Source organism: Salvelinus fontinalis, chromosome 2 (genome assembly GCF_029448725.1).
Source record: "Salvelinus fontinalis isolate EN_2023a chromosome 2, ASM2944872v1, whole genome shotgun sequence".
Taxonomy (NCBI): Eukaryota; Metazoa; Chordata; class Actinopteri; order Salmoniformes; family Salmonidae; genus Salvelinus; species Salvelinus fontinalis.
Window position 1 is genome coordinate 46,082,286 of NC_074666.1, and position 25,705 is coordinate 46,107,990.

Genomic DNA, 25,705 nt, shown 5'->3' on the forward strand with positions numbered 1-25,705 from the left:
TTAGAGCGGGGGAGTTTTTCAGGATAAAAAAAGAAACGTAATGGAACTAAGCACAGACAAAATCCTACAGGAAAACCTGGTTCAGTCTGCTTCCCAACAGACACTGGGATATTAATTCACATTTCAGCAGGACAATAATCTAATACACAAGGCCAAATCTACACTGGAGTTGCTTACCAAGAAGACAATAAATGTTCCTGAGTGGCCGAGTTATAGTTCTGACTTAAATCTACTTTAAAATCTATGGCATGGCCTGAAAATGGTTGTCTAGCAATGATCAACAACCAATTTGACAGAGCTAAAAGAATAATGGACAAATGTTGCACAATCCAGGTGTGGAAAGCTATTAGATACTTAACCAGAAAGACTCACAGCTGTAATCGCTGCCAAAGGTGCTTCAAAGTATTGACTCAAAGGTTAAACAACAAATGTGGAATAAGTTGAATAAAATAGAAAGGATATTTTTCCCATTCCGACTTGAGTGCTATTATGAAGTGGCTATGTTGAGCGTAAAAGTGATCATATGAAACAGTTCATATTCACTAGATTGAGTAATTTGGCAACAATTGTGAATGATACTACCCTTAAAAATGTCCAAGAAATCAAAAATATACGAGCTGCATGATGCAACTACAGGCTACTGATGAGAAAGTCGCAAAAAACCACTTGCGCTCTGTTCCTTGCCTTTGGCTGCACAGCTGTTCTCTCAGCAAGTGATCATATTTTCACCAATCATACTTTTCTCCATTTAATCTTTAATGTGCAAAACTAGTTTTGATTTAAGAAGGGCCCGTTATGAAATGAGCAAGAACAGGGGCAGGGGAAAGACGTCATCCGTTTGTACTCCAATAGTGAATGGAGGCCACTTTCCCGCCGGTTCATTTTTTCTCCCCAATGATGCTGGGTAGGCTACTTCAGTTTTATAGCAGAGCATGTGCTTAATATGAGCAGCTAAGCAATAAATATAGTAGCAGCAGGGATCCTCTTTTTAGTGGCAACCACAAAAACGTTGCTTTCACACGGGGTTGCATAGAGAAATGTCTGGCCTTATAGGAACACTTACATCACTCCACGCATCAATCACTGCTTGAGGAGCATGCACTCGCAGTGTGACAGGTGATATTCCGCCCAAACTCTGTATGTCATGGGCTCTCCAACCCTGTTCCTGCAGCAACCCATTGCTTAATTTGGGAAACCAAGTAAAATCTGTTGGGGAACATCGATACTAACATGTTTTCACAACAAAACATTTAATTCAACCGTTGACAGCCCCTCTCTCTGCACGACCGAGAAAGGAATGAAGGAGAGAGGAGCTGGTGAGATTCTGTATAGCTAAAAGGTCATGTGTAAGCCTAATAAATTATGAAAATATAAAAGAATGCAGGTTTTTCAAAAATCAAATACATCACTATAATTGTAGGCTAACTCCGTGAGCCGCCCTGCACAATCAATGAACCAACAGCATCGCCTAGGCCTATACGTTCTCTTCCAGACTCGTAGACAACGTTTGGAGCGTAGCACAAGGCAACCAGTCCATCCAGTATGCATAATAATACAGTCCACACTCAAAAGGCAACTACTAGAATGTGTTTAATTTTGGAGTGTAGGCAAGACCAATTACATCTGAAATCAGTTTTGTTTTATATTTTCTGCCGTGCATAATATGCGGTAGGCTATATATTGTATAACGGCACAATCATTTAAATTTGTTTTAAAAACTGTTTTACCCTTGCATATGCGTAAGCTCTAATATGTGCATGGATGTTTTGAATTAATCATCACCTTAGAAAGTACTGTCCATTTCATTGTTTTGGTCGTTGTTTCAGAGCCTATGTTTTCCACTCAGTTCCAACCTGTTGTTGAACTTCTTTCTTCAAATTGATCATCACAGTGAGGTGTTTTAAAAGCACAATACTGTTTTGAAGATAAGTGTTTATGATTTTCGATAGCAGTTGCATTGATGTCAGAGTGGTTAGAAGTACAATAGAGCCCTGAGTACCAGGCCATTGGTGACCTGAAGGTCATTAGCAATTTGGGTACTACCAACCAGGGCCTAAAACTAACTTTTCTGTATACCAGCCACTGTGGCAGGTATAATTATTATTATTTTAAAATCTACTAGCGACTCAGATTTTTTAATCAGACAAAATATAGCTTTGCATAATTACACAAAAAAAACATGAGCATGCTTAGTAATGTTTCTAAAACAAATGTATTACTAGTAAGAATGTTGTATATTGAGTTAATATTCTGTGACCTTTGAACCAAAATAACAGAGAAAAAAAAATCTGCTGCCTGTTACCTTGGTAACAGGGACACTCAAGTCATGTGTGCCTGTGAGAATCTCACTAGTAGAGTCCGACAATGTCTGTTTTTGCTAGCAGAGGGAGCAAACTCCAACATTAAAAATAAACCTAGTTTGTGAACAAAACAATGTCAATAGCCAAGAAAAACGGGGACAGTCTCACTTTAGTCGAATTGAGTAAATTAGACCAACTTTTATTCCTGTGCGCATTGCTTCTAAAAACAAACCTTTTAGCACTTCACACATGGTGCTCATAGCCCCCTAGACAGGCAGCATTGCTGTGCGAGGTGGGATAGCTATAACGTTACGATTCAGATTTCTTTGTGCATTACCAGATATTAAACAAAATGGCATTTATTTTGCTATAAATCACAACTGGCACTTGTGCCCATACTTGACTATTTTTATGAAATGCTCGCACTGTAGAGTCCTGAGTATTACCACCTGCCAACGTGGCTAGTGAATTACACATTTTAGGCCCTTCTACCAACGGATGTCCAGATCACAGAGAAGATTACCGTGACCGTTGTCATGTGGAACTTTACTGCAGCCATGACAAATGACTGCCGGTGTGGCGGTAATATATCCACTGCAACAACCGTACCCGTTTGAAATTTCAACTTCAACGGGATGACGTCAAGAGTTGGAACATCCCAAGGATCCCATTTAAACTTTTCCTTGGCATTATAATTAATACATTTTATAGAGGATCGAGACAGTGAATGACATAATCAAGTCAGTCTGTATCATGGTGTCAATTTTTTCCCAAGCCCTCAAATGTCACTTCCTCTTGTCATTTCCTGCCCAGGAGCAGATTGGCCCTCATGACTATGGGCACGTGACGCACGGTGAGGGACACCCTGGTGCCTCGGGTTAATGTGGCACCTGGCAGGACACCAGCAGCGAGCAGGTTGGCCACCCTTTCAGTGAGGGAGTCGTGGTGCGTCCCCTGGATGCCGTGGAGGAGGCGCTGGTACATGTCGTCCTGGAGGATGAGGAGGCTCCGCGGCCGCACCAGCAGAGACAGGAGGTAGCGGCTCTCCTCAGTCTGTGGCACCTCATCCAGCTGGGGATGAAGTGAGTGACAAGACATTAGTAAGCTAGTTCCACCAATTCGGTGTCTTTTGAGAAGTGTAACTTGGTAAATAATTATAATAATAAATCACCTCATAACATTGTCAAAAAAGAACACATGTTCAACTTCATAAAAACAAGTTCCCATTTTAAGAGGTTAAATAAACTATAGTAAGTGTCTATTGAGTAACAGGGTTGACAATTTATTCTTAAAAATCAGCCATGAATCCCTTTATGACATGGGGAATAGAATCTTGTTCTGTGCAACAGCGAGTGGAAATTGAACGTGATCTTCATCCCCAAAAATGTCATTGTTAAAACATTTCTAGCCTTTCTATCCATGGATAGATAACAGGGTTGATGCGTTATGCTCGAACCGCTCAGTTTTAGAATACAAACCACAAGAAACTGTCCAAAATGAGAACCATCTCAACTGCTTTAACTCAATTTTTTATTTTATCTTTATTTAACTAGGCAAGTCAGTTAAGAACAAATTCTTATTTTCAATGACGGCCTCGGAACAGTGGGTTAACTGCCTTGGAAATAAGCAAACAGGAAACCACTCACCCAGAGGCAGCGCTCCTAGTGGCAGGAGACTAATGCAGGGAAACTTAAATCAGTTCTACCTCATTTCTATCAACAAATGTTAAATGTGCAACCAGAGGGGAAAAAAACTTCTAGATCACCTGTACTCCACACACAGAGACACGTACAAAGCTCTCCCTCCATTTGTTAATCCGACCACAACTCTATCCTCCTGATTCCGGCTTACAAGCAAAAATTAAAGCAGGAAGCACCAGTGACTCGCTCTATAAAAAAGTGGTCAGATGAAGCAGATGCTAAACTCCAGGACTGTTTTGCTAGCACAGACATGAACATGTTCCAGGATTCTTCCGATGGCATTGAGGAGTACACCACATCGGTCACTGGCTTTATCAATAAGTGCATCGAAGACGTCGTCCCCACAGTGACTGTACGTACATACCCCAACCAGAAGCCATGGATTACAGGCAACGAGCTGCCGCTTTCAAGGTGCGGGACTCTAACCCGGAAGATTACAAGAAATCCTGCTATGCCCTGCGACGAACCATATACAGGCAAAGCGTCAATACAGGGCTAAAATTGAATAATGCTACACCGGCTCCGACGCTCGTCTTATGTGGCAGGGCTTGCAAACGATTACAGACTACAAAGGGAAGCACAGCCACGAGCTGCCCAGTGACACAAGCTAAATCACTTCTATGCTAGCTTCGAGGCAAGCAACACTGAGGCATTCATGAAAGCATCAGCTGTTCCGGACGACTGTGTGATCACGCTCTCCGTAGCTAACGTGAGTAAGACCTTTAAACAGGTCAACATTCACAAGGCTACGGGGCCAGACGGATTACCAGGACGTGTGCTCCGGGCATGTGCTGACCTACTGGCAGGTGTCTTCACTGACATTTTCAACATGTCCCTAATTGAGTCTGTAATACCAACATGTTTCAAGCAGACCACCATAGTCTCTGTGCCCAAGAACACGAAGGCAACCTGCCTAAATGACTACAGACCCGTAGCACTCAAGTCCATAGCCATGAAGTGCATTGAAAGGTTGGTAATGGCTCACAACACCATTATCCCAAAAACCCTAGAACCACTCAAATTTGCATAAGGCCCAAACAGATCCACAGATGATGCAATCTCTATTGCACTCCACACTGCCCTTTCCCACCTGGACAAAATGAACACTTATGTGAGAATGCTATTCATTGACTACAACTCAGCGTTCAACACCATAGTACCCTCAAAGATCATCACCAAGCTAAGGATCCTGGGACTAAACACCTCCCTCTGCAACTGGATCCTGGACTTCCTGACGGGCCGCCCCCAGGTGGTGAGGGTAGGTAGCAACACATCTGCCACGCTGATCCTCAACCCTGGAGCCCCCCAGGGGTGTGTGCTCAGTCCCCTCCTCTACTCCCTGTTCACCCACGACTGCACGGCCAGGTACGACTCCAACACCATCATTAAGTTTGCAGACGACACAACAGTGGTAGGCCTGATCACCGATAACGATGAGTAAGCCTATAGGGAGGTGGTCAGAGACCTGGCCGGGTGGTGCCAGAATAACAACCTATCCCTCAACGTAACCAAGACTAAGGAGATGATTGTGGACTACAGGAAAAGGAGGACCAAGTACGCCCCCATTCTTATCGACGGGGCTGTAGCGGAGCAGGTTGAGAGCTTCAAGTTTCTTGGTGTCCACATCACCAACAAACTAGAATGGTCCAAACACACCAAGACAGTCGTGAAGAGGGCACGACAAAGCCTATTCCCCCTCAGGAAACTAAAAAGATTTGGCATTGGTCCTGAGATCCTCATAAGGTTCTACAGCTGCAACATCGAGAGCATCCTGACTGATTGCATCACTGCCTGGTACGGCAAATGCTCAGCCTCCGACCGCAAGGCACTACAGAGGGTAGTGCGTACAGCCCAGTACATCACTGGGGCTAAGCTGCCTGCCATCCCGGACCTCTACACCAGCCGGTGTCAGAGGAAGGCCCTAAAAATTGTCAAAGACCCCAGCCATAGACTGTTCTCTCTACTACCGCATGGCAAGCGGTGCCAGAGTGCCAATTTTAGGACAAAAAGTCTTCAACAGTTTTTACCCCCAAGCCATAAGACTCCTGAACAGGTAATCAAATGGCTACCCGGACTATTAGTATTGTGTGCTCCCCCCAACCCCTCTTAAGCTGATGCGACTCCATGTTTATCATATATGCATAGTCACTTTAACTATACATTCATGTACATACTACCTCAATTCACCCGACCAACCAGTGCTCCCGCACATTGGATAACCGGGTTATCTGCATTGTGTCCCGCCACCCACCAACCCCTCTTTTAAACTACTGCTAGTCTCTGTTCATCATGTATGCATAGCCACTTTAACCATATCTACATGTACATACTACCTCAAATCAGCCCCACTAACCAGTGTCTGTCTGTATGTAGCCTCGTTACTTTTATAGCCTCGCTACTGTTATTTTTCACTGTCTTTTTACTGTTGTTTTTATTTCTTTACTTACCTATTGTTCACCTAATACCTTTTTTTGCACTATTGGTTAGAGCTTGTAAGTAAGCATTTCACTGTAAGGTCTACACCTGTTGTATTCGGCGCACGTGACAAATAAACTTTGATTTGATTGTTCAGGGGCAGAACAACAGATCTTTTTACCTTGTCAAGCTTTCGGGTTACAATTCCAACGCTATAACCACTAAGCTACCTGCCACTCCTATTTGATGAGCATTCTATGTTGACTGTTTTTTTTTTTTTTTAAATCACCATATTAAAACAAGAGTTCAGTTCACGTAACAGGGTTGACCTTAAAGATAGACGCCCCACAAGTCCTCAACTGGCAGCTTCATTAACTAATACCCGCAAAACACCAGTCTCAACGTCGACAGTGAAGAAGCGACTCCGGGATGCTGGCCTTTTAGGCAGAGTTGCAAAGAAAAAGCCATATCTCAGACTGGCCAATAAAAATAAAAGATTAAGATGGGCAAAAGAACACAGGCACTGGACCTCTGCCTAGAAGGCCAGCATCACGGAGTCACCTCTTCACTGTTGACGTTGAGACTGGTGTTTTGCCGGTACTATTTAATAAAGCTGTCAGTTGAGGACTTGTGAGGCGTCTGTTTCTCAAACTAGACACTCTAATGTACTTGTCCTCTTGCTCAATTGTGCACCGGGGCCTCCCACTCCTCTTTCTATTCTGGTAAGAGCCAGTTTGCGCTGTTCTGTGAAGGGAGTAGTACACAGTGTTGTATGAGATCTTCAGTTTCTTGGCAATTTCTCGTATGGAATGGACTTCATTTCTCAGAACAAGAATAGACTGACGAGTTTCAGAAGAAAGGTCTTTGTTTCTGGCCATTTTGAGCCTGTAATCGAACCCACAAATGCTGATGCTCCAGATACTCAACTAATCTAAAGAAGGACATTTTTATTGCTTCTTTAATCAGGACAACAGTTTTCAGCTGTGCTAACATGATTGCAAAAGGGTTTTCTAATGATTAATTATCCTTGTCAAATGATAAACTTTGATTAGCTAACACAACGTGCCATTGGAACACAGGAGTGATGGTTGCTGATAATGGGCCGCCGTACGCCTATGTAGATATTCAGCTACACTACCTTTTGAACGATCGTTGCACGAATGTACCTAACCATAAACATCAATGCCTTTCTTAAAATCAATACACAGACATAGATTTTTTTAAACCTGCATATTTAGTTAAGAAATTAATGTTAGCAGGCAATATTAAACTAGGGAAATTGTGCCACTTCTCTTGCTTTCATTGCAGGCAGAGTCAGGGTATATGCAACAGTTTGGGCCGCCTGGCTCGTTGCGAACTAATTTGCCAGAATTTTACGTTATTATGACATAACATTGAAGGTTGTGCAATGTAACAGCAATATTTAGACTTATGGATGCCACCCGTTCGATAAAATACAGAACGGTTCCATATTTCCCTGAAAGAATAAACGTTTTGTTTTTTCGAAATGATAGTTTACTGATTTGACCTTATTAATGACCAAAGGCTCATATTTCTGTGTGTTATTATATTATAATTAGGTCTATGATTTGATAGAGCAGTCTGACTGAGCGGTGGTAAGCAGCAGGCTCGTAAGCATTCATTCAAACAGCACTTTACTGCGTTTGCCAGCAGCTCTTCGCAATGCTTCAAGCCTATCAACTCCCGAGATTAGGCTGGCAATACTAAAGTACCTATTAGAACATCCAATAGTCAAAGGTATATGAAATACAAATGGTATAGAGAGAAATAGTCCTATAATAACTACAACCTAAAACTTCTTACCTGGGAATATTGAAGACTCATGTTAAAAGGAACCACCAGCTTTCATGTTCTGAGCAAGGAACTTAAGCATTAGCTTTTTTACATGGCACATTTTGCACTTTTACTTTCTTCTCCAACACTTTGTTTTTGCATTATTTAAAACAAATTGAACATGTTTCATTATTTATTTGAGACTAAATTGATTTTATTGATGTATTATATTAAGTTAAAATAAAATTGTTCATTGTTCATTCAGTATTGTTGTAATTGTCATTATTACAAATATATATATAAAAAAAAGTTTTTTTATTTTTTATTTTTTATTTTTTAAATCGGCCGATTAATCGGTATCTGCTTTTTTTGGTCCTCCAATAATCGGTATCGGCGTTGAAAAATCATAATCGGTCGACCTCTAGACCTTATACAGTCAGGTGTGTGCCTTTCCAAATCATGTCCAATAAATTGAATTTATCACAGGTGGACTCCAATCAAGTTGCAGAAACATCTCAAGGATGACCAATGGAAACAGGATGCACCTGAGCTGATTATTTTAATTTAATCCATTTTAGAAGGCTGTAACTTAACAAAATGTGGAAAAAGTCAAGGGGTCCATATACTCTCCGAATGCACTGCATCTGTATATTGCGCGTGTAAAATGTGCTCCATAGATGAATTATTACTACATGTTAGCATCTATTCACATATTTATAAATGAGAGCAGACACAGTGCTGTGTTGGGAAGCTTACCTCCTCGGCGCTGATGGGCCTGTAGAAGTCCAGCAATGTGTGGGAGCCCAGGCTAATGGTCGTCACTGTGGGATGGTACAGAGGCCCGTCCTCATGGGGCTGTGACAACACACACACACACAACCCCCCTGTAGTAAGCAGTAGCCAAATCACCACCTACCAGGGGCTGGTCATATACAGTACCAGTGAAAAGTTTGGAAACACCTACTCACTCAAAGGGTTTGATTTATTTTCACTATTTTCTACATTGTAAAATAATAATGAAGACATCAAAACTATGAACTAATACATGGAATCATGTAGTAACCAAAAAAAGTGTTCAACAAAACAAAATGTATTTTATAGTTGAGATTCTTCAAAGTAGTCACCCTTTGCCTTGATGACAGCTTTACACACTCTTGGCATTCTCTCAAACAGCTTCATGAAGTAGTCAACTGGAAAGCATTTGAATTAACAGGTGTGCCTTGTTAAAAGTTAATTTGTGGAATTTCTTTCCTTCTTACTGCGTTTGAGCCAATCAGTTGTTAACAAGGTAGGGGTGGTATACAGAAGATAGCCCTATTTGGTAAAAGACCAAATCCATATTATGGCAAGAACAGCTCAAATAAGCAAAGAAACGACAGTCCGTCATTACTTTAGAGTTACCAGCCTCAGAAATTGCAGCCCAAATAAATGTTCAGAGTTCAAGTTATTTTTTTTAAATTTCACCTATATTTAACCAGGTAGGCCAGTTGAGAACAATGTAGGTAGGTAGGCCAGTTGAGAACTGCGACCTGGCCAAGATAAAGCAAAGCAGTGTGACACAAACAACAAAACAGAGTTCCACATGGAATAAACAAACGTATAGTCAATAACACAAGAGAAATATATACAGTGTGTGCAAATGAGGTAAGGCAATAAATAGGCCGTAGTGGTAAAGTAATTACAATTTAGCAATTAAACACTGGAGTGATCGATGTGCAGAAGATGAATGTGCAAGTAGAGATACTGGGGTGCAAAGGAGAAAAAAAATAATAATAACAATATGGGGATGAGGTAGTTGGATGGGCTATTTACAGATGGGCTATGTACAGGTGCAATGATATGTGAGCTGCTCTGACAGCCAGTGCTTAAAGTTAGTGAGGGAGATAAGTCTCCAGCTTCAGTGATGTTTGCAGTTCGTTCCAGTCATTGGCAGCAGAGAGCTGGAAGGAAAAGCGGCCAAAGGAGGTGTTGGCTTTGGGGATGACCAGTGAAATATACTTGCTGGAGCGCGTGCTGCGGGCGAGTGCTGCTATGGTGACCAGTGAGCTGAGATAAGGTGGGGCTTTACCTAGCAAAGACTTATAGATGACCTGGAGCCAGTGGGTTTGGTGACGAATATGAAGCGAGGGTCAGCCAACAAAAGCATACAGGTCGCAGTGGTGGGTAGTATATGGGGCTTTGGTGACAAAACAAATGGCACTGCGATAGACTACATCCAATTTGCTGAGTAAAGTGTTGGAGGCTATTTTGTAAATGACATCGCCAAAGTCAAGGATCGGTAGGATAGTCAGTTTTACCAGGGTATGTTTGGCAGCATGAGTAAAGGAGGCTTTGTTGTGAAATAGGAAGCCGATTCTAGATTTAACTTTGGATTGGAGATGCTAAATGAGTCTGGAAGGAGAGTTTACAGCCTAACCAGACACCTAGGTATTTGTAGTTGTCCACATATTCTAAGTCAGAACTGTCCAGAGTAGTGATGCTAGACGGGTGGGCAGGTGCGGGTAGCGATTGGTTGAAGAGCATGCATTTAGTTTTACTTGCATTTAAGAGCAGTTGGAGGCCACGGAAGGAGAGTTGTATGACATTGAAGCTCGTCTGAAGATTAGTTAACAGTGTCCAAAGAAGGGCCAGAAGTGTACAGAATGGTGTCGTCTGCATAGAGGTGGATCAGAGAATCACCAGCAGCAAGAGCGACATCATTTATGTATACAGAGAAAAGAGTCGGCACGAGAATTGAACCCTGTGGCACCCCCATAGAGACTGCCAGAAGTCCGGACAACAGGCCCTCCAATTTGACACAATGAACTCCATCTGAGAAGTAGTTGGTGAACCAGGCCAGGCAGTCATTTGAGAAACCAAGGCTGACCAAGACCTTGAGCGTGGCTGAGGTGCACCCATGACCAGCTCGGAAACCCGATTGCATAGTGGAGAAGGTACGGTGGGATTCGAATCGGTTGATGATCTGTTTGTTAACTTGGCTTTCGAAGACCTTAGAAAAGGCAAGGTAGGATAGATATAGGTCTGTAACAGTTTGGGTCTAGAGTGTCTCCCCCTTTGAAGAGGGGGACGACCGCAGCAGCTTTCCAATTTTTGGGGATCTCAGACGTTTTGAAAGAGAGGTTGTAATAGGGGTTGCAACAATTGTGGTGGATAATTTTAGAAAGAGAGGGTCCAGATTGTCTAGCCCAGCTGATTTGTAGGGGTTCAGATTTTGCAGCTCTTTCAGAACATTAGTTATCTGGATTTGGGTGAAAGAGAAACGGGGGAGACTTAGGCAAGTTGCTGTGGGGTGTGCAGAGCTGTTGACAGGGGTAGGCGTAGCCAGGTGGAAAGCATAGCCAGCCGTAGAAAAATGCTTATTGAAATTCTCAATTATTCTCCATGGACTTAGTGTCCTAGAACTTTTTGGAGTTTGTGCTACAGGATGCAAATCACTGTTTGAAAAAGCTAGCCTTTGCTTGCCTAACTGCCTGTATATATTGGTTCCTAACTTCCCTGAAAATGTGCATATCGCAGGTGCTATTCGATGCTAATGCAGTACGCCACAGGATGTTTTTGTGCTGGTCAAGGGCAGTCAGGTCTGGAGTGAACCAAGGGCTATATCTGTTCCTGGTTCTACATTTTTTGAACGGGGCATGCTTATTTAAGATGGTGAGGAAGGCACTTAAAGAATAACCAGGCATCCTCTACTGACGGAATGAGGTCAATATCCTTCCAGGAAAGGCCTGCTCGCTGAAGTGTTTTAGGGAGTGTTTGACAGGGCTGAGGGGTCATCGTTCGACCGCAGACCCATTACGTACGCAGGCAATGAGGCAGTGATCACTGAGATCCTGGTTGAAGACAGCAGAGGTGAATTTAGAGGGCAGGTTGGTCAGGATGATATCTATGAGGGTGCTCGTGTTTACGGATTTGGGGTTGTACCTGGTAGGTTCCTTGATAATTTGTGTGAAATTGAGGGCATCTAGCTTAGATTGTAGGACGGCCAGGGTGTTAAGCATGTCCCAGTTAAGGTCACCTAAGAGTACGAGCTCTGAAGATAGTTGCGGGGCAATCAATTCACATATGGTGTCCAGGGCACAGCTCCGGGCTGAAGGTGGTCTATAACAAGCGGCAATGGTGGGAGAATTGTTTCTGGAAAGGTGGATTTTTAAAAGTAAAAGCTCAAATTGTTTGGGCACAGACATGGACAGTATGACAAAACTCTGCAGGCTAACTCTGCAGTAGATTTCAACTCTGCCCCCTTTGGCAGTTCTATCTTGTCGGGAAATGTTGTAGTTGGGGATGGAAATTTCCAAATTTTTGGTGGCCTTCCTAAGCCAGGATTCAGACACGGCTAGGACATCCGGGTTGGCAGTGTGGTAAAGCAGGGAATAAAACAAACTTAGGGAGGAGGCTTCTCATGTTAACATGCATGAAACCAAGGCTTTTACGGTTACCGAAGTCAACAAATGAGCGCACCTGGGGAATGGGAGTGGAGCTAGGCGCTGTAGGGCCTGGATTAACCTCTACATCACCAGAGGAACAGAGGAGGGGTAGGATAAGGGTACCTGCTAAAGGCTATAAGAACTGGTCGTCTAGGGCATTCGGAACAGAGAGTAAAAGGAGCAGGTTTCTGGGCGCGGAAGAATAGATTCAAGGCATAATGTTAAGACAATGGTATGGTAGGATGTGAATACAGTGGAGGTAAACCTAGGCATTGAGTGACGAGAGAGGTTTTGTCTCTAGAGACACCATTTAAACCAAATCAGGTCACCGCATGTGTGGGAGTTGGAACAAAAGGGCTAGCTAAGGCATATTGAGCAGGGCTGGAGGCTCTACAGTGAAATAAGACAATCACTAACCAAAACAGTGATCATAGGGTCCAGTGAATAGCTAGGCGAGCTGGAGACACGGCAATTCAGACAGCTAGCGGGCCGGGGATAGACGGGCCTTCAGGGGACGTCGCGACCGAGGAGCCTGTTGAAACCCCCTCGGGCGGATTACGTCAGTAGGATCGTGATGGATCAGCGGGGCTCCTTGTCGGCAGTAAAAGGGGTCCAGGCCAATTGGCAAAATAGGTATTGTAGCCCAAGAAGTGGCTGATTGTCCTCTTCAGCTAGCTGGGAGATGGGCCTAGCACGAGGCTAGCTCCAGGGTAACTGGTGCTTGCTTCGAGACAGAGACGTTAGCCAGGAGTAGCCTCTCGGATAGCAGCTTGCTAGCTGCGATGATCCAGGTGAAAAGGTTCAGAGCTTGCGGTAGGAATTCGGAGATGTGGTAGAGAAAAAGCAGTCCGATATCCTCTGGGTTGAATGGCGCTGTGCAGATTGGCAGGAGTTGACCGGGCTGAGGTTAGCTGATAACCGCTAGCAGTGGCTAACTGACTAAGCTGGCTAGCTTCTGTTGGGGGTTCCGGTTCTAAAGCATAGAAAATTGCAGATCCATACCACATTGGTATTGGGTGAGGAGAGTATGTTGAAATTGAGGTTAAAAATATATATGGATTCTGATGATAGACACATCAACATCAACTGTTCAGATGAGACTGCGTGAATCAGGCCTTGATGGTTGAATTGCTGCAAAGAAACCACAACTAAAGGACACCAACAAGAAGAAGAGACTTGCTTGGGCCAAGAAACATGAGCAATGGACATTAGAAGGTGGAAATCTGTCCTTTTGTCTGTTGAGTCCAAATTTGAGATTTTTGGTTCCAACCGCTGTGTCTTTGTGAGACACAGAGTAGGTGATGGATGCTCTCCACATGTGTGGTTCCCACCGTGACGCATGGGGGAGGTGGTGTGATGGTGCTTTGCTGGTGACACTGATTTATTTAGAATTCAAGGCACAGTTAACCAGCACGGCTACCACAGCATTCTGCAGTGATACACCATCCCATCTGGTTTGTGCTTAGTGGGACTAGCATTTGTTTTTCAACAGGACAATGACCCAAAACACACCTCCAGACTGTGTAAGGGCTATTTCACCAAGAAGGAGAGTGATGTAGTGCTGCATCATATGACCTGGCCTCCACAATCACCTGACGTCAACCCAATTGAGATGGTTATGGTTTGGGATGAGTAGGACCGCAGAGTGAAGGAAAAGCAGCCAACAAGTTCTCAGCATATGTGAGAACTCCTTTAAGACTTTTGGAAAAGCATTCCTGGGGAAGGTAGTTGAGAGAATGTCAAGAGTGTGCAAAGCTGTCATCAAGGCAAAAGGTGGCTACTTTGAAGAATCTAAGATATATTTTGATTTGTTTTAACACTTTTTTGGTTACTACATGATTCCATATATGTTATTTCATAGTTTTGAAGTCTTCACTATTATTCTACAATGTATAAAATAGTAAAAAATAAAGTAGGTATCCAAACTTTTGACTGGTACTGTACAAAATGAACAATGACACAAAAGCAGTGAAGTAACACACCCGATGGAATGTATTGAACACTTATTTTCACACACACACACAAAAGTGCACAAGAATATCGGTGTTATCACACAGTGCTAATGACTGAAGCTGATGTGAGAACCGTACCATTATTCCCTCCCCTGGCTTATATTCATTCACCAGTACATGATTGGCAGTCTTCCCAGCAAATGCACCAAGAGCAGATATTCTCTCGCAGTACTTCAGGAGCCAATCAGGAAGCTTCTCTCCAAGCATCCCTTTCGGACGAGGCAGCCCACCTGTATTAAGTACATAGGCGTAAGAATAGCATTTCACCCAGCAGTCATATCATTCCCAGTTCACAAATGCACCTCACATTCAGTTTTAAATCACTGACATACCCCAGTTCTGGAGCCTTCTGTTGGATAACTGCGTCCATTTAGTTTTTGGTGCCTTATACACCTGGAACAGCATTAGAATAAAGGCATTTCATGATGTCATGTCTAGTTGGCATTATACCTAAACATGTGTAGTGCATGTCACCCCCTTCCCTTGTTTTCCATTACCTGTTGTGATAGTTGAGACTCCTCATCCTCTGTTATGAAATCTGGAATGTAGTAAACCGTTGGTGGAGCCTAAAAATGTAAATATCATACTCAGATTAATATCCATTTCACATTTAACCTTTTCATATAATGTATGCCTACCTAGAGCTAGACTAGTTAGTAGCAAAGATTATGATAATGTTTTCCCTTTCATCTGTGCTTGCGTAAGATGCAAGCTAGTAAAATATTGGCCAAGTAGCTAAATCTATTAGCATCCTATCTAGCTAGATAGCGTTTTTTATACTGACCAATTTATAAAACACATGTTAAATGTTTCATGAGCTGAAATAAAAATCCCTGAAATTGTCAATACCCACAAAAGCATATTTCTCTCAAAGTTTGTGCATACATTTGTTTACATCCCTATTAGTTAGCATTTTTCCAATGCCAAGATAATCCATCCACCTGACAGGTGTGGCATATCAAGATGATTAAACAGCACGATCATTACACAGGTGCACCTTGTCCTGGGGACAATGAGAGGTCACTTTAAACTGTTAATTTCGCTACCATAAACTGCCCCCAACGTCATTTTATAGAATTTGGCAGTATGTCCACCTGGCCTCACAACCGCAGACCACGCCAGCCATATGAACAGTAACTCAAAATATTTGAAATTGTGTTTATATTTTTGTTCAGTATGTTTTAATTCAGAGAAGCTCAACTTGCTCTCGAAAACACAACCGTTTTCAGCCATTAGCTTTGCCCACAACAATCCCTACCCTGTGTTAACGTTTAGAAACGTCAATAATCGCTTGTGATATCGCTTTCGAAGCATACGGCCCTTATCTTTCATCAGCGATAAAGAATCATTCAAATAAAAAAATATATACTTTTGCACAGATCCATACAGTTCTATGGGTGCCTCAATCTGACGAAACTACATTTCGAGTTATGCTTACACACAGGTGTTCAGAGCATGCTAGATAGCTAATTAGCACAGGTGGTAGCCTCGTCTACCGTAAACAAGCGCAGTAACGTGGAGATATGGCGTGTGGGAACACTACATCGAGGTGTGTATCAATGTAAAACAATTGTATTGTTATTTCTCGGTGAGCGTCGGTCTTATAAAACTCCCCGTAAAGAACACGCCTTCGTCCAATGACTTGTGTAACGTTAATGTAATGGAGTCGTGCTCAAGGGCTAACCCTCAACTATCTGACAAACACTATGACACTAGAAGTACATGAGGGGGGTATTAAAGTTTTTCTTACGTCTTTTACGACATATCGTTCCAAATCCTCAAAACTACTGCATGGGTGTTCCATATCTCCTCGTGAAAGTTGACATGGAATGCCTGCTAAAAGTAGTTGGAAGGAGCTAACCGTTAGCTAAACTGGCAGCTAGCTAAACGTGCACCTATACCAGCATTTTCCCTGAATATAAAACGTATTAACCGTAGCTACTATGAACACAAAACAAAGTCATGTAATATGACAAACAAGATTCATCGATCGCTACAGTGGCTAATTGTTCTCGAAGCACTTCTCCTGATACGCTTATTAGATTCTTCTTCTAAACCTTGAACAGCTGGCTTGAATCAATATGTAGTGCAATACTGCCACCTACTGCACTGGAGTATATCGCAAAGCAGAGGGTCCTTGGTTCAATCAGATATGTGATCATTGGTTCACTCAGAGATGCGGTCATTTCTGTCTAGCTCCCGCCTATCTTTTATTTGTATTGTTGGATACCTAAATGATAAAGCCCGAGAAACCAGTGTTTGGAAGATATATTATGGCACGGGCAAACCGTGCCAATATATCCTCCAAACACTGGCTTCGAGAGCATTATCACTTTTATACAACAGGTTACCAACACATGATTGACATATTTTCGTTGATTTTATTCATTCTATTTCATACTTCCACAAGATATAGTCCCGACACAAATGTAGGGTTGCTACACCTTCTATCGGTTTGGTTGCCAGAGACGCGACCCTGTCAGTCTTTTTGTTCTGTATCAATGGACGCAACCTAGTTGTTCTTTCTAAATGTCCCATTGTCATACTGGCTGGCAACGTTCTAATCCCTTGCTTGCTAGCTAGCCAATTACGGCTAATTTACAGTCACGTCAAACAGTGCATACAGAATAACAACAGTAGCTGCATTTGTTTAAACTGTATTGCAGTGACATTTATTTTGATACAGCCATAACAATGAGCTAATGAGGCGCGATTTTGCCTGGCATAGAAAATGTGCTCACTTTTCACAGACTGCAAGGTTTGTACAATTCTCTGCTGTTGAAAACTAAATGTTATTCTAAAAGAAATGTGAGAAATGTTTAGATGTTTTTTTATAGTGGAGATCAAGTGTATAACTTCCCTGCCTGGGTTGATGAGACAGTGGATTGCGCAGTCAAATGGAACAGAGTAAATAGGCATTTTCATGTCATAGATTTAGCCGGTGGTAACTTGTGGAATAAACACTGGCTGGAACACGGTTTTAACCAATCAGCATTCAGGATTAGACCCACCCTTTGTATAAATCTCATTATAAACTGGGTGGTTCAAGCCCTGAATTATAGTTGGCTGACAGCCATTGTATATCAGACCGTATACCACAGGTACAACAAAACATTTATTTTTACTGCTCTAATTACGTTGGTAACCAGTTTATAATAGCAATAAAGCACAGGGGTTTGTGGTATATTGACAATATAGCACGGCTAAGGGCTGTGTCCAGGCACTCCGCATTGTACTTAAGAACAGCCCATAGCCATGGTATATTGGCCATATACCACACCTCCTCGGGCCTTATTGCTTAATTATTGTAATCCTTTTTTGAATATCTAAAGAGGGTTGTTGACGTCAACCGTTTGTATTCAATGGAGAGAGATGATATGCTAATAGCCTCAAATCCTGAATATGCAGAGCCATCTCGAGACAACTTCAATATAAGTGTCTTTTTCTCAAAGTTTCCAGGCTGTCATGTGTCCTTATCAGTAAACTCGTAACAACTTAAGCATTACGAAAATTATATTTTATCAAAGAAACCTCACATTCATTTTTTTGTTGAACAAATTCGACACTCTCTCATTGACCTCCATACAAAAACTCCTTGCTTGTGAGTGAAACAATGCCACCTGCTGGAAGGAGAAATGTTTTCAGCCGTGTTGGGCCTCTCTCTGCTGGTACCCAAACTAGTGGTTCAGTGTAATACTGCAGTCTGTTAGGCTGTTACCTACCTAGAACGAGACTACAGTGTTTTTAAAAATCTCATTATTGATTTGTCTGAAACTGACCAAACTAACATAATGTGCAACACAAACACATCATATATTGAGAATCTTACATAGCTAGTTCATATTAAACAATCCAAATTATTTAATAAATTCAAGACTAGTTTGGATGTATAAAGACAATTAGGGATCATAGTATGATACTTTACAGTATCTGTACAGTAGTTTGTTTTAATAATTTTTATTAGACTTGGTATATTATGAAGAACCATGTAAATGTATTACAAAGGCTCTGCAGAGATATCTACTCATTCAATCCCACTCCATCGAGATTCACTCCAACCATGAAATATAGGTTTCCATGGTTACATTAGGAGCTATGTTAAGGGGTGCCTCAATGCCTCTTGATTCTGCAGTAGTCTCCACCTTTATTTTCCATTCACCATGTTGCAAGACAGTGCCATCTTAGGAATAGGGCTGTGCTGCAGTTCTAGTGTTTGAAATCACACAAATAGGGGAACCAATTATTTTTTGCAACATCATTGACCTGAGTCACCTTGCTGTGTGTTTCAAACGTTGTGATTTATTGAAACAAAAAATATCAGCACAGCTCGCACTTACCTGGTCATCCTGATGGGGGTGCATTGCAGATCTTGAGTTGTTCAGGAGTTGCCAGGGCTACAGATTTAATCCTTGCAAGAGCATCCCCAGTGTGACATATTGTTCTCGGTACAACCTGTTACCTTGACAACATGATTTGATCATTCTAGTCCACCACTACCTTTTCCCACAAAGGGGATCAAATGCTTTCACAAAGCCGGATAAGACTGCGGTTTGCCGGGAATGTCTTGAAATATATGGTACCACCACACTTGCTTCCAGGGTTTTTTCTGGGTCAAAATGGGGCTTAGGTGGTGGGCGTGGCGGGGGCTTGCCCAGTGGTGTGTCGCTAACCGCAAATTGTAGAGGCAACCTTGTTGGCCACAGTGAAAAAATGTAGCTGTTTTAAAGCTAATTTCCTGCAATTTTTAACATTTCGCCATGGCTTATGCTATCTGAGACTCAAATATTATAACAAAATCAATAGAGGCCCATGGCATGACAAAAATACTCCTGAATGGATAATTTAGGTGTTTTTTGGTTCTCTTATCTACGTACTTTATATCTTTATAACTTTTTTTACAATCCGAAAATGTATATATGTATATATACACACACTGACTGTACAACACATTAGGAACACCTTCCTAATATTGAGTTGCACCACCTTTTGCCCTCAGAACAGACTCAATTCATCAGGGTTGACTTCAATGCTTCCTGCAGTTGTGTCAAGTTGGCTGGATGTCCTTTGGGTGGTGGACCATTCTTGAGACACACAGGAAACTGTTGAGTGAGAAAAACTCAGCAGCGTTGCAGTTCTTGACACACTCAAAACGGTGCGCCTAGCACCCCGTTCAAAGGCACTTACATATTTTGTCTTGCCCAATTACCCTATGAATGGCACACATACACAATCCATGTCTCAATTATCTCAAGGCTTAAAAATCTTCTTTAACCTGTCTCCTTCCCTTCATCTACACTGATTGAAGTGGATTTAACAAGTGACATCAATAAGGGGTCATAGCTTTCACCTGGATTCACCTGGTTCAGGTCTGGAGATTGGGCTGGCCATGACAGGGTCTTGATCTGGTGGTCCTCCATACATACCTTGATTGACCTGGCTGTGTGGCATGGAAGATTGTCCTGCTGGAAAATCAATCCTCAGAGTTGGAGAACATTGTCAGAGCAGAAGGAAGCAAGTTTTCTTCCAGGGCAACCTTGTTCGTGGCTTGATTCATGCGTCCTTCACAAAGACAAATCCACCAGATTCCAGCCTTACTGAAGCACCCCCAGATCATCACCGATCCTCCACCAAATTTCACAGTGGGTGCGAGACACTCTGGCTTGTTGGCCTCTCCAGGTCTCGCACTCACTGTGAAATTTGGTGGAGGATCGGCCATCGATTGCTTGGCCCAATCTCCAGACCTGAACCCCATTGAAAACCTCTGGAATGTGATCAAGAGGCAGATGGATGGTCACAAGCCATCAAACAAAGCCGAGCTACTTGAATTTTTACGCCAGGAGTTGCATAAAGTCACCAAACATCAATGTGAAAGACTGGTGGAGAGCATGCCAAGACGCATGAAAGCTGTGATTGAAAATAAGGGTAATTCCACCAAATATTGATTTCTGAACTCTTCCTAAGCCATGCTGGTTAAGTGTGCCTTGAATTCTAAATAAATCACTGACAGTGTCACCAGCAAAGCATCCCCACACATCACACCTCCTCCTCCATGCTTCATGGTGGGAACCACACATGCTGAGATTATTCGTTCACCTACTCTGCATCTCACAAAGACACGGCGGTTGGAACCAAAAATCGCACAGTTGGACTCATCAGACCAAAGGACAGATTTCTACCGGTCTAATGTCCATTGCTCGTGTTTCTTGGTCCAAGCAAGTCTCTTCTTCTTATTGGTCCTTTAGTAGTGGTTTCTTTGCAGAAATTCGACCATGAAGGCCTGATTCACGTTGATGTTGAGATGTGTCTGTTAGTTGAACTCTGTGAAGCATTTATTTGGGCTGCAATCTGAGGTGCAGTTAACTCTAATGAACTTATCCTCTGCAGCAGAGGTAACTCTGGATGCTCCTTTCCTGTGGCGGTCTTCATGAGAGCCAGTTTCATCACAGCGCTTGATGGTTTTTGCGACTGCACTTGAAGAAACTTTCAAAGTCCTTGAAATTTTACGGATTGGCTGACCTTCATGTCTTAAAGTAATGATGGACAGTCATTTTTCTTTGCTTATTTGAACTGTTCTTGACAATATATGGACTTGATCTTTTACCAAATAGGGCTATCTTCTGTATACCACCCCTACTTTGTCACAACACAACTGATTGGTTCAAATGTATTTAGAAGGAAAGAAATTCCACAAATTAACTTTTATCAAGGCACACCTGTTCATTGAAATGCATTCCAGATGGCTACCTCGTGAAGCTGGTTGAGAGAATTCCAAGAGTGTGCAAAGCTGTCATCAAGGCAAAGGTTGGCTACTTTGAAGAATCTCAAATATAACATATTTGGATTTGTTTAACACGTTTTTGGTTATTACATGATTCCATATGTGTTATTTCATAGTTTTGATGTCTTCACTATTATTCTACAATGTAGAAAATAGTAAAAATAAAGAAAAACCCTGGAATGAGTAGGTGTGTCCGAAGTTTTGACTGGTACTGTATATATATATTTTTTACTGTTTGGACATAGGCGGCCCGAAAAACACTTAAACGGCCTGCCCAAGACTTTTCTATGAAGAAAAAAACCTGTCTTCCTTTACCATTGTGCGGTGTAGGGTGGGGAGTTGGTGAGACCTTCTCCTTGATATTATGCACAAAGCACAGATGAGAATAGATTACATTTATTGTTGAATGTATACGCTCAGCCAGATATTGCTGTATTGGTTTTGCCGGCTATTTGCTAGTCTTCACACATGGTGAACCCATCTGTTGGCGCATCTGTTTCAGTGTTTTCTGTTATCACTACCATCCCATGTTACTGAATGACTTTCCAATAACACCCTAAACAAATGCTTAATTTACTCAGGGAAACCCATATCTGTTTTTCATGTAACTTCAGAGATTGTAACTTTTCTGTGTCTCATCCAAAGTCGCCGGAACAGCCAATATCTTTCATTCATGAGGTTGCTCAGCCACCTGTCTGAATACACGCATTGGGTCTCTAAAGGAGAACATTCAAAGGGTAGGAGAAACCAAGCAGCTTCACATGGTAGGCCTACTGTGGGTGTATTGCAGTGTTGAGAGCCTTTACACTGTTTTAACCTCTCACATTCCACAGAAATATGAAACATATATTATTATAACTACCTTAGATTCATATATTTCGCAGTGGCGGAGACATGGTTGAGCAGCATCCCATATCCTCACCTCGAATGTACTCCCCGCCATCTACCTCAAGGCACCTCAGACTCTAGGTTCTATCAAATCTGGCCTCAAAACGTACCTACAGTGCCTTGCAAAAGTATTCAAGCCCCCGTGGATTTCTTCACCTTTCATTGGGTTACAAAGTGGGATGAAAATGGATTTAGTTGTCATTTTCTGTCAACAATATACACAAAATACTCTGTAATGTCAGCGGAACTAAAATTCTTTAAAATATATATTTAAATTACTCAAATATAATCATTGATTAAATATTCAGCCCCTTTGTTTAGGCAAGCCTAAATAAGTTCAGGATAAAAATGTGGCTTAACAAATCACATAATAAGTTATATGGACTCACTCTGTGTGAAATAATAGGGGCTGACATATTTTTTAACCACTAACCCTTTTGCTGTCCACAATACATACAAGATCTGTAAGGTCCCTGAGTCAAGTATTGAATTTCAAGCACAGATTCAACTTTCGATACCACGACGGTCCTCCGATACCATGACGGCCCTCAAGGAACTACACTGGACTTTGTGGAAACTGGAAACTACATATCCTGAGGCTGCATTTATTGGAGCTGAGGACTTTAACAAAGCAAATTTGATGAAAAAAAAACCCTACAAGCATTTCACTACACCCACAATAACATCTGCTAAATATGTGTATGCGACCAATAAAATGTTATTTTATTTCCAAAAATCAGGGATCTTTTAAAAAGCCTCATAAAGAATGGTAGTGATTGGTAGATGGGTAACAGTAACACATCAGACATTGAATATCTCTTGAAGCATGGTCAAGTTAATAATTATGCCGTAGATTACATATATGAAATCACCCAGATACATCAAAGATACATTCGTCCTTGTGAACTGAGCTGCAGGAAAGAAATTAAACTTCCATGAGGTCATTGGTGGTTTTAAAACAGTGTCAGAGTTCAGTGTCTGTGATGGTTGAAAACTGAGGATGGATCAACAGCCTTGTAGTGACTCCACAATAATGACCTAAATGACAGTGAGAAGAAGAATACAATATACATAATAAAAATATTCCAAAACTTGTATCTTGTATGCAACAAGGCACTAAAGTAATACTGCAAAGGGATACACTTTTTGGCCTAAATGCAAAGAATTCTGTTTGTGACAAATCCAAAACGTAACTGAGTAAACACGGATATGATGCAGCCACCACCATGCTTGAAAATAAGGAGGCAGTTTGACATCGACAAATACTAGGGAGTTTTTCAGGATAAAAACACATGGCAAAAATCCTAGAGGAAAACCTGCTTCACACCAGCAACTGTGAGAGAAATTTACCCTTGAACGGGACGACAACAACCTACAACACAAGGCCAAATCTACACTGGAGTTGCTTACCAATAAGACAGTGAAAGTTCCTGAGTGGCAAATTTAGAGTTTTGACTTGAAAATCTATGGCAAGACTTGAAAATGTTGAGCCATGATCCCCAATCACCTTTGGCAGCGATAACAGCGGTGAGTCTTTCTGGGTAAGTCTCTAAAAGCTTTCCACACCTGGATTGTGCAACATTTGCCCATTATTGTTTTCAAAATTCTTCAAACTCTGTCAAATTGGTTGTTGATCATTGCTAGACAACCATTTTCAGGTCATGCCGTAGATTTAAGTCAAAACTGTAACTCAGCATTTATTGTCTTCTTGGTAAGCAACTCCAGTGTAGATTTATTAGATTATTGTTCTGCTGAAATGTGAATTCATCTCCCAGTGTCTGTTGGGAAGCAGACTGAACCAGGGTTTCCTGTAGGATTTTGTCTGTGCTTAGCTCCATTACGTTCTTTTTTTATCCTGAAAAACTCCCCAGTCCTTAACGATTACAAAAAAATATGGAGAGTGGTACTCGGTAATGTGTTGTATTAGATTTGCCCCCAAAATAAAATTTGTATTCAGAACAAAAAGTGAATTGCTTTGGCCCATTTCTTAGCAGTATTACTTTAGTGCTTTGTTGCAAAGAGGATGCATGTTTTGGAATATTTTTTATTCTGTCCAGGCTTCCTTCTTTTAACTCTGTCAATTAGGTTAGTATTGTGGAGTAACTACAATGTTGTTGATCCATCCTCAGTTTTCACCTATCACAGCCATTAAACTCCGTAGCTGTTTTAAAGTCACCATTGGCCTCATGGTGAAATCCCTGAGCAGTTTCTTTCCTCCCTGTCAACTGAGTTAGGAAGGACACCTGTATCTTTGTCGTGACTGGGTGCATTGATACACCATAAAATAATAACTTTACCACGCTCAAAGGGATATTCAATGTGTGCTTTTTTTTTACCCATTTACCAATAGGTGCCCTTCTTTGCAAGGCATTGAAAAACCTCCCTTGTCTTTATGGTTGAATCTGTTTTTGAAATTCACTGCTCGACTGAGGGACCTTACAGGTAATTGTGTGGGTACAGAGATGAGAAAGTCATTCAAAAATAATGTTCAACATTATTATTGCACACAGAGTGAGTCCATGGAATTTTTGTGACTTGTTAAGCAAATGTTTACTCCTGAACTTATTTAGGCTTGCCATAACAAAGGGATTTAATACTTATTGACTCAAGACATTTCAGTTTTTCCTTTTTAATTAATTATGTAACATTTCTAAAAACATAATTCCACTTTGACATTATGGGGTATTGTGTGTAGGCCAGTGACACAAAATCTAAATGTAATAAAAATTAAATTCACACTGTAACACAACAAAATGTGGAAAAAGTAAAGGGGTGTGAATACTTTCTAAAGGCACTGTAGATCAAGGTAACTTCAACAGGTTCTGGCCTATTTGAAGAACTTCACAGGTTCACAAAACAGATACAGGTGTAGGATATACATTTGACCAGTTTCTCACAGCAGGAAAATAATCCTGCATCAATAGAAAATATGAATTATTGTGTGGATTATAATTAATGGAGATGTTTAGTTAGGGCAAATCAAGTCTGACATTTTGAAGTGGAAATTACTAACTTTAGAAGTCTTTTCAAACCTTGAATACACTACAAGTTTGCATTTCCTGCTGAGCAGGGAATTTCCTGCAACAACAGGGTGATCAAATTAAGATCTCAGCTATTTCTGTAACGCTCCAACATTCTGCCCACACACCACTGTACTAGAACTACCCACTGGGCACACAATGGTTAAATCAACATTGTTTCCACATAATTTCAATGAAATTACATTGAACCAACGTGGAATAGACGTTGAATAGATGTCTGTGCCAGGTAGACACTAATTAGCTTAGACGCTAACTTTAGCTTTCACCAAGACCTTGAACAACGATTAGGACAGCACTCATACAGAACATGCACAATAAAATCGCAGTTATGATTTGGAGATATAGAGTGGCGC

At 41.6% G+C, this 25,705-nt stretch overlaps 1 protein-coding gene across 2 annotated transcripts; it reads right to left on the minus strand.

Moving 5' to 3' along the window:
- Nucleotides 1–1,572: 1,572 nt before the first annotated feature.
- alkbh6 (alkB homolog 6) lies at nucleotides 1,573–19,756 on the minus strand. 2 transcript variants are annotated; one of them, XM_055876467.1, is made up of 6 exons: nucleotides 18,983–19,756; nucleotides 15,143–15,211; nucleotides 14,978–15,038; nucleotides 14,724–14,875; nucleotides 8,966–9,064; nucleotides 1,573–3,371 (listed from the first exon to the last, which is right to left on the minus strand). In XM_055876467.1, the coding sequence occupies exons 1-6, from the start codon at nucleotides 19,004–19,006 to the stop codon at nucleotides 3,099–3,101; spliced, it is 678 nt and encodes a 225-aa protein (XP_055732442.1). In that variant the 5' UTR covers nucleotides 19,007–19,756; the 3' UTR covers nucleotides 1,573–3,098. The 2 variants fall into 2 exon arrangements, with proteins under 2 accessions (XP_055732442.1, XP_055732434.1); XM_055876459.1 differs by lacking the exon at nucleotides 18,983–19,756 and adding an exon at nucleotides 16,396–16,734.
- Nucleotides 19,757–25,705: the final 5,949 nt, after the last annotated feature.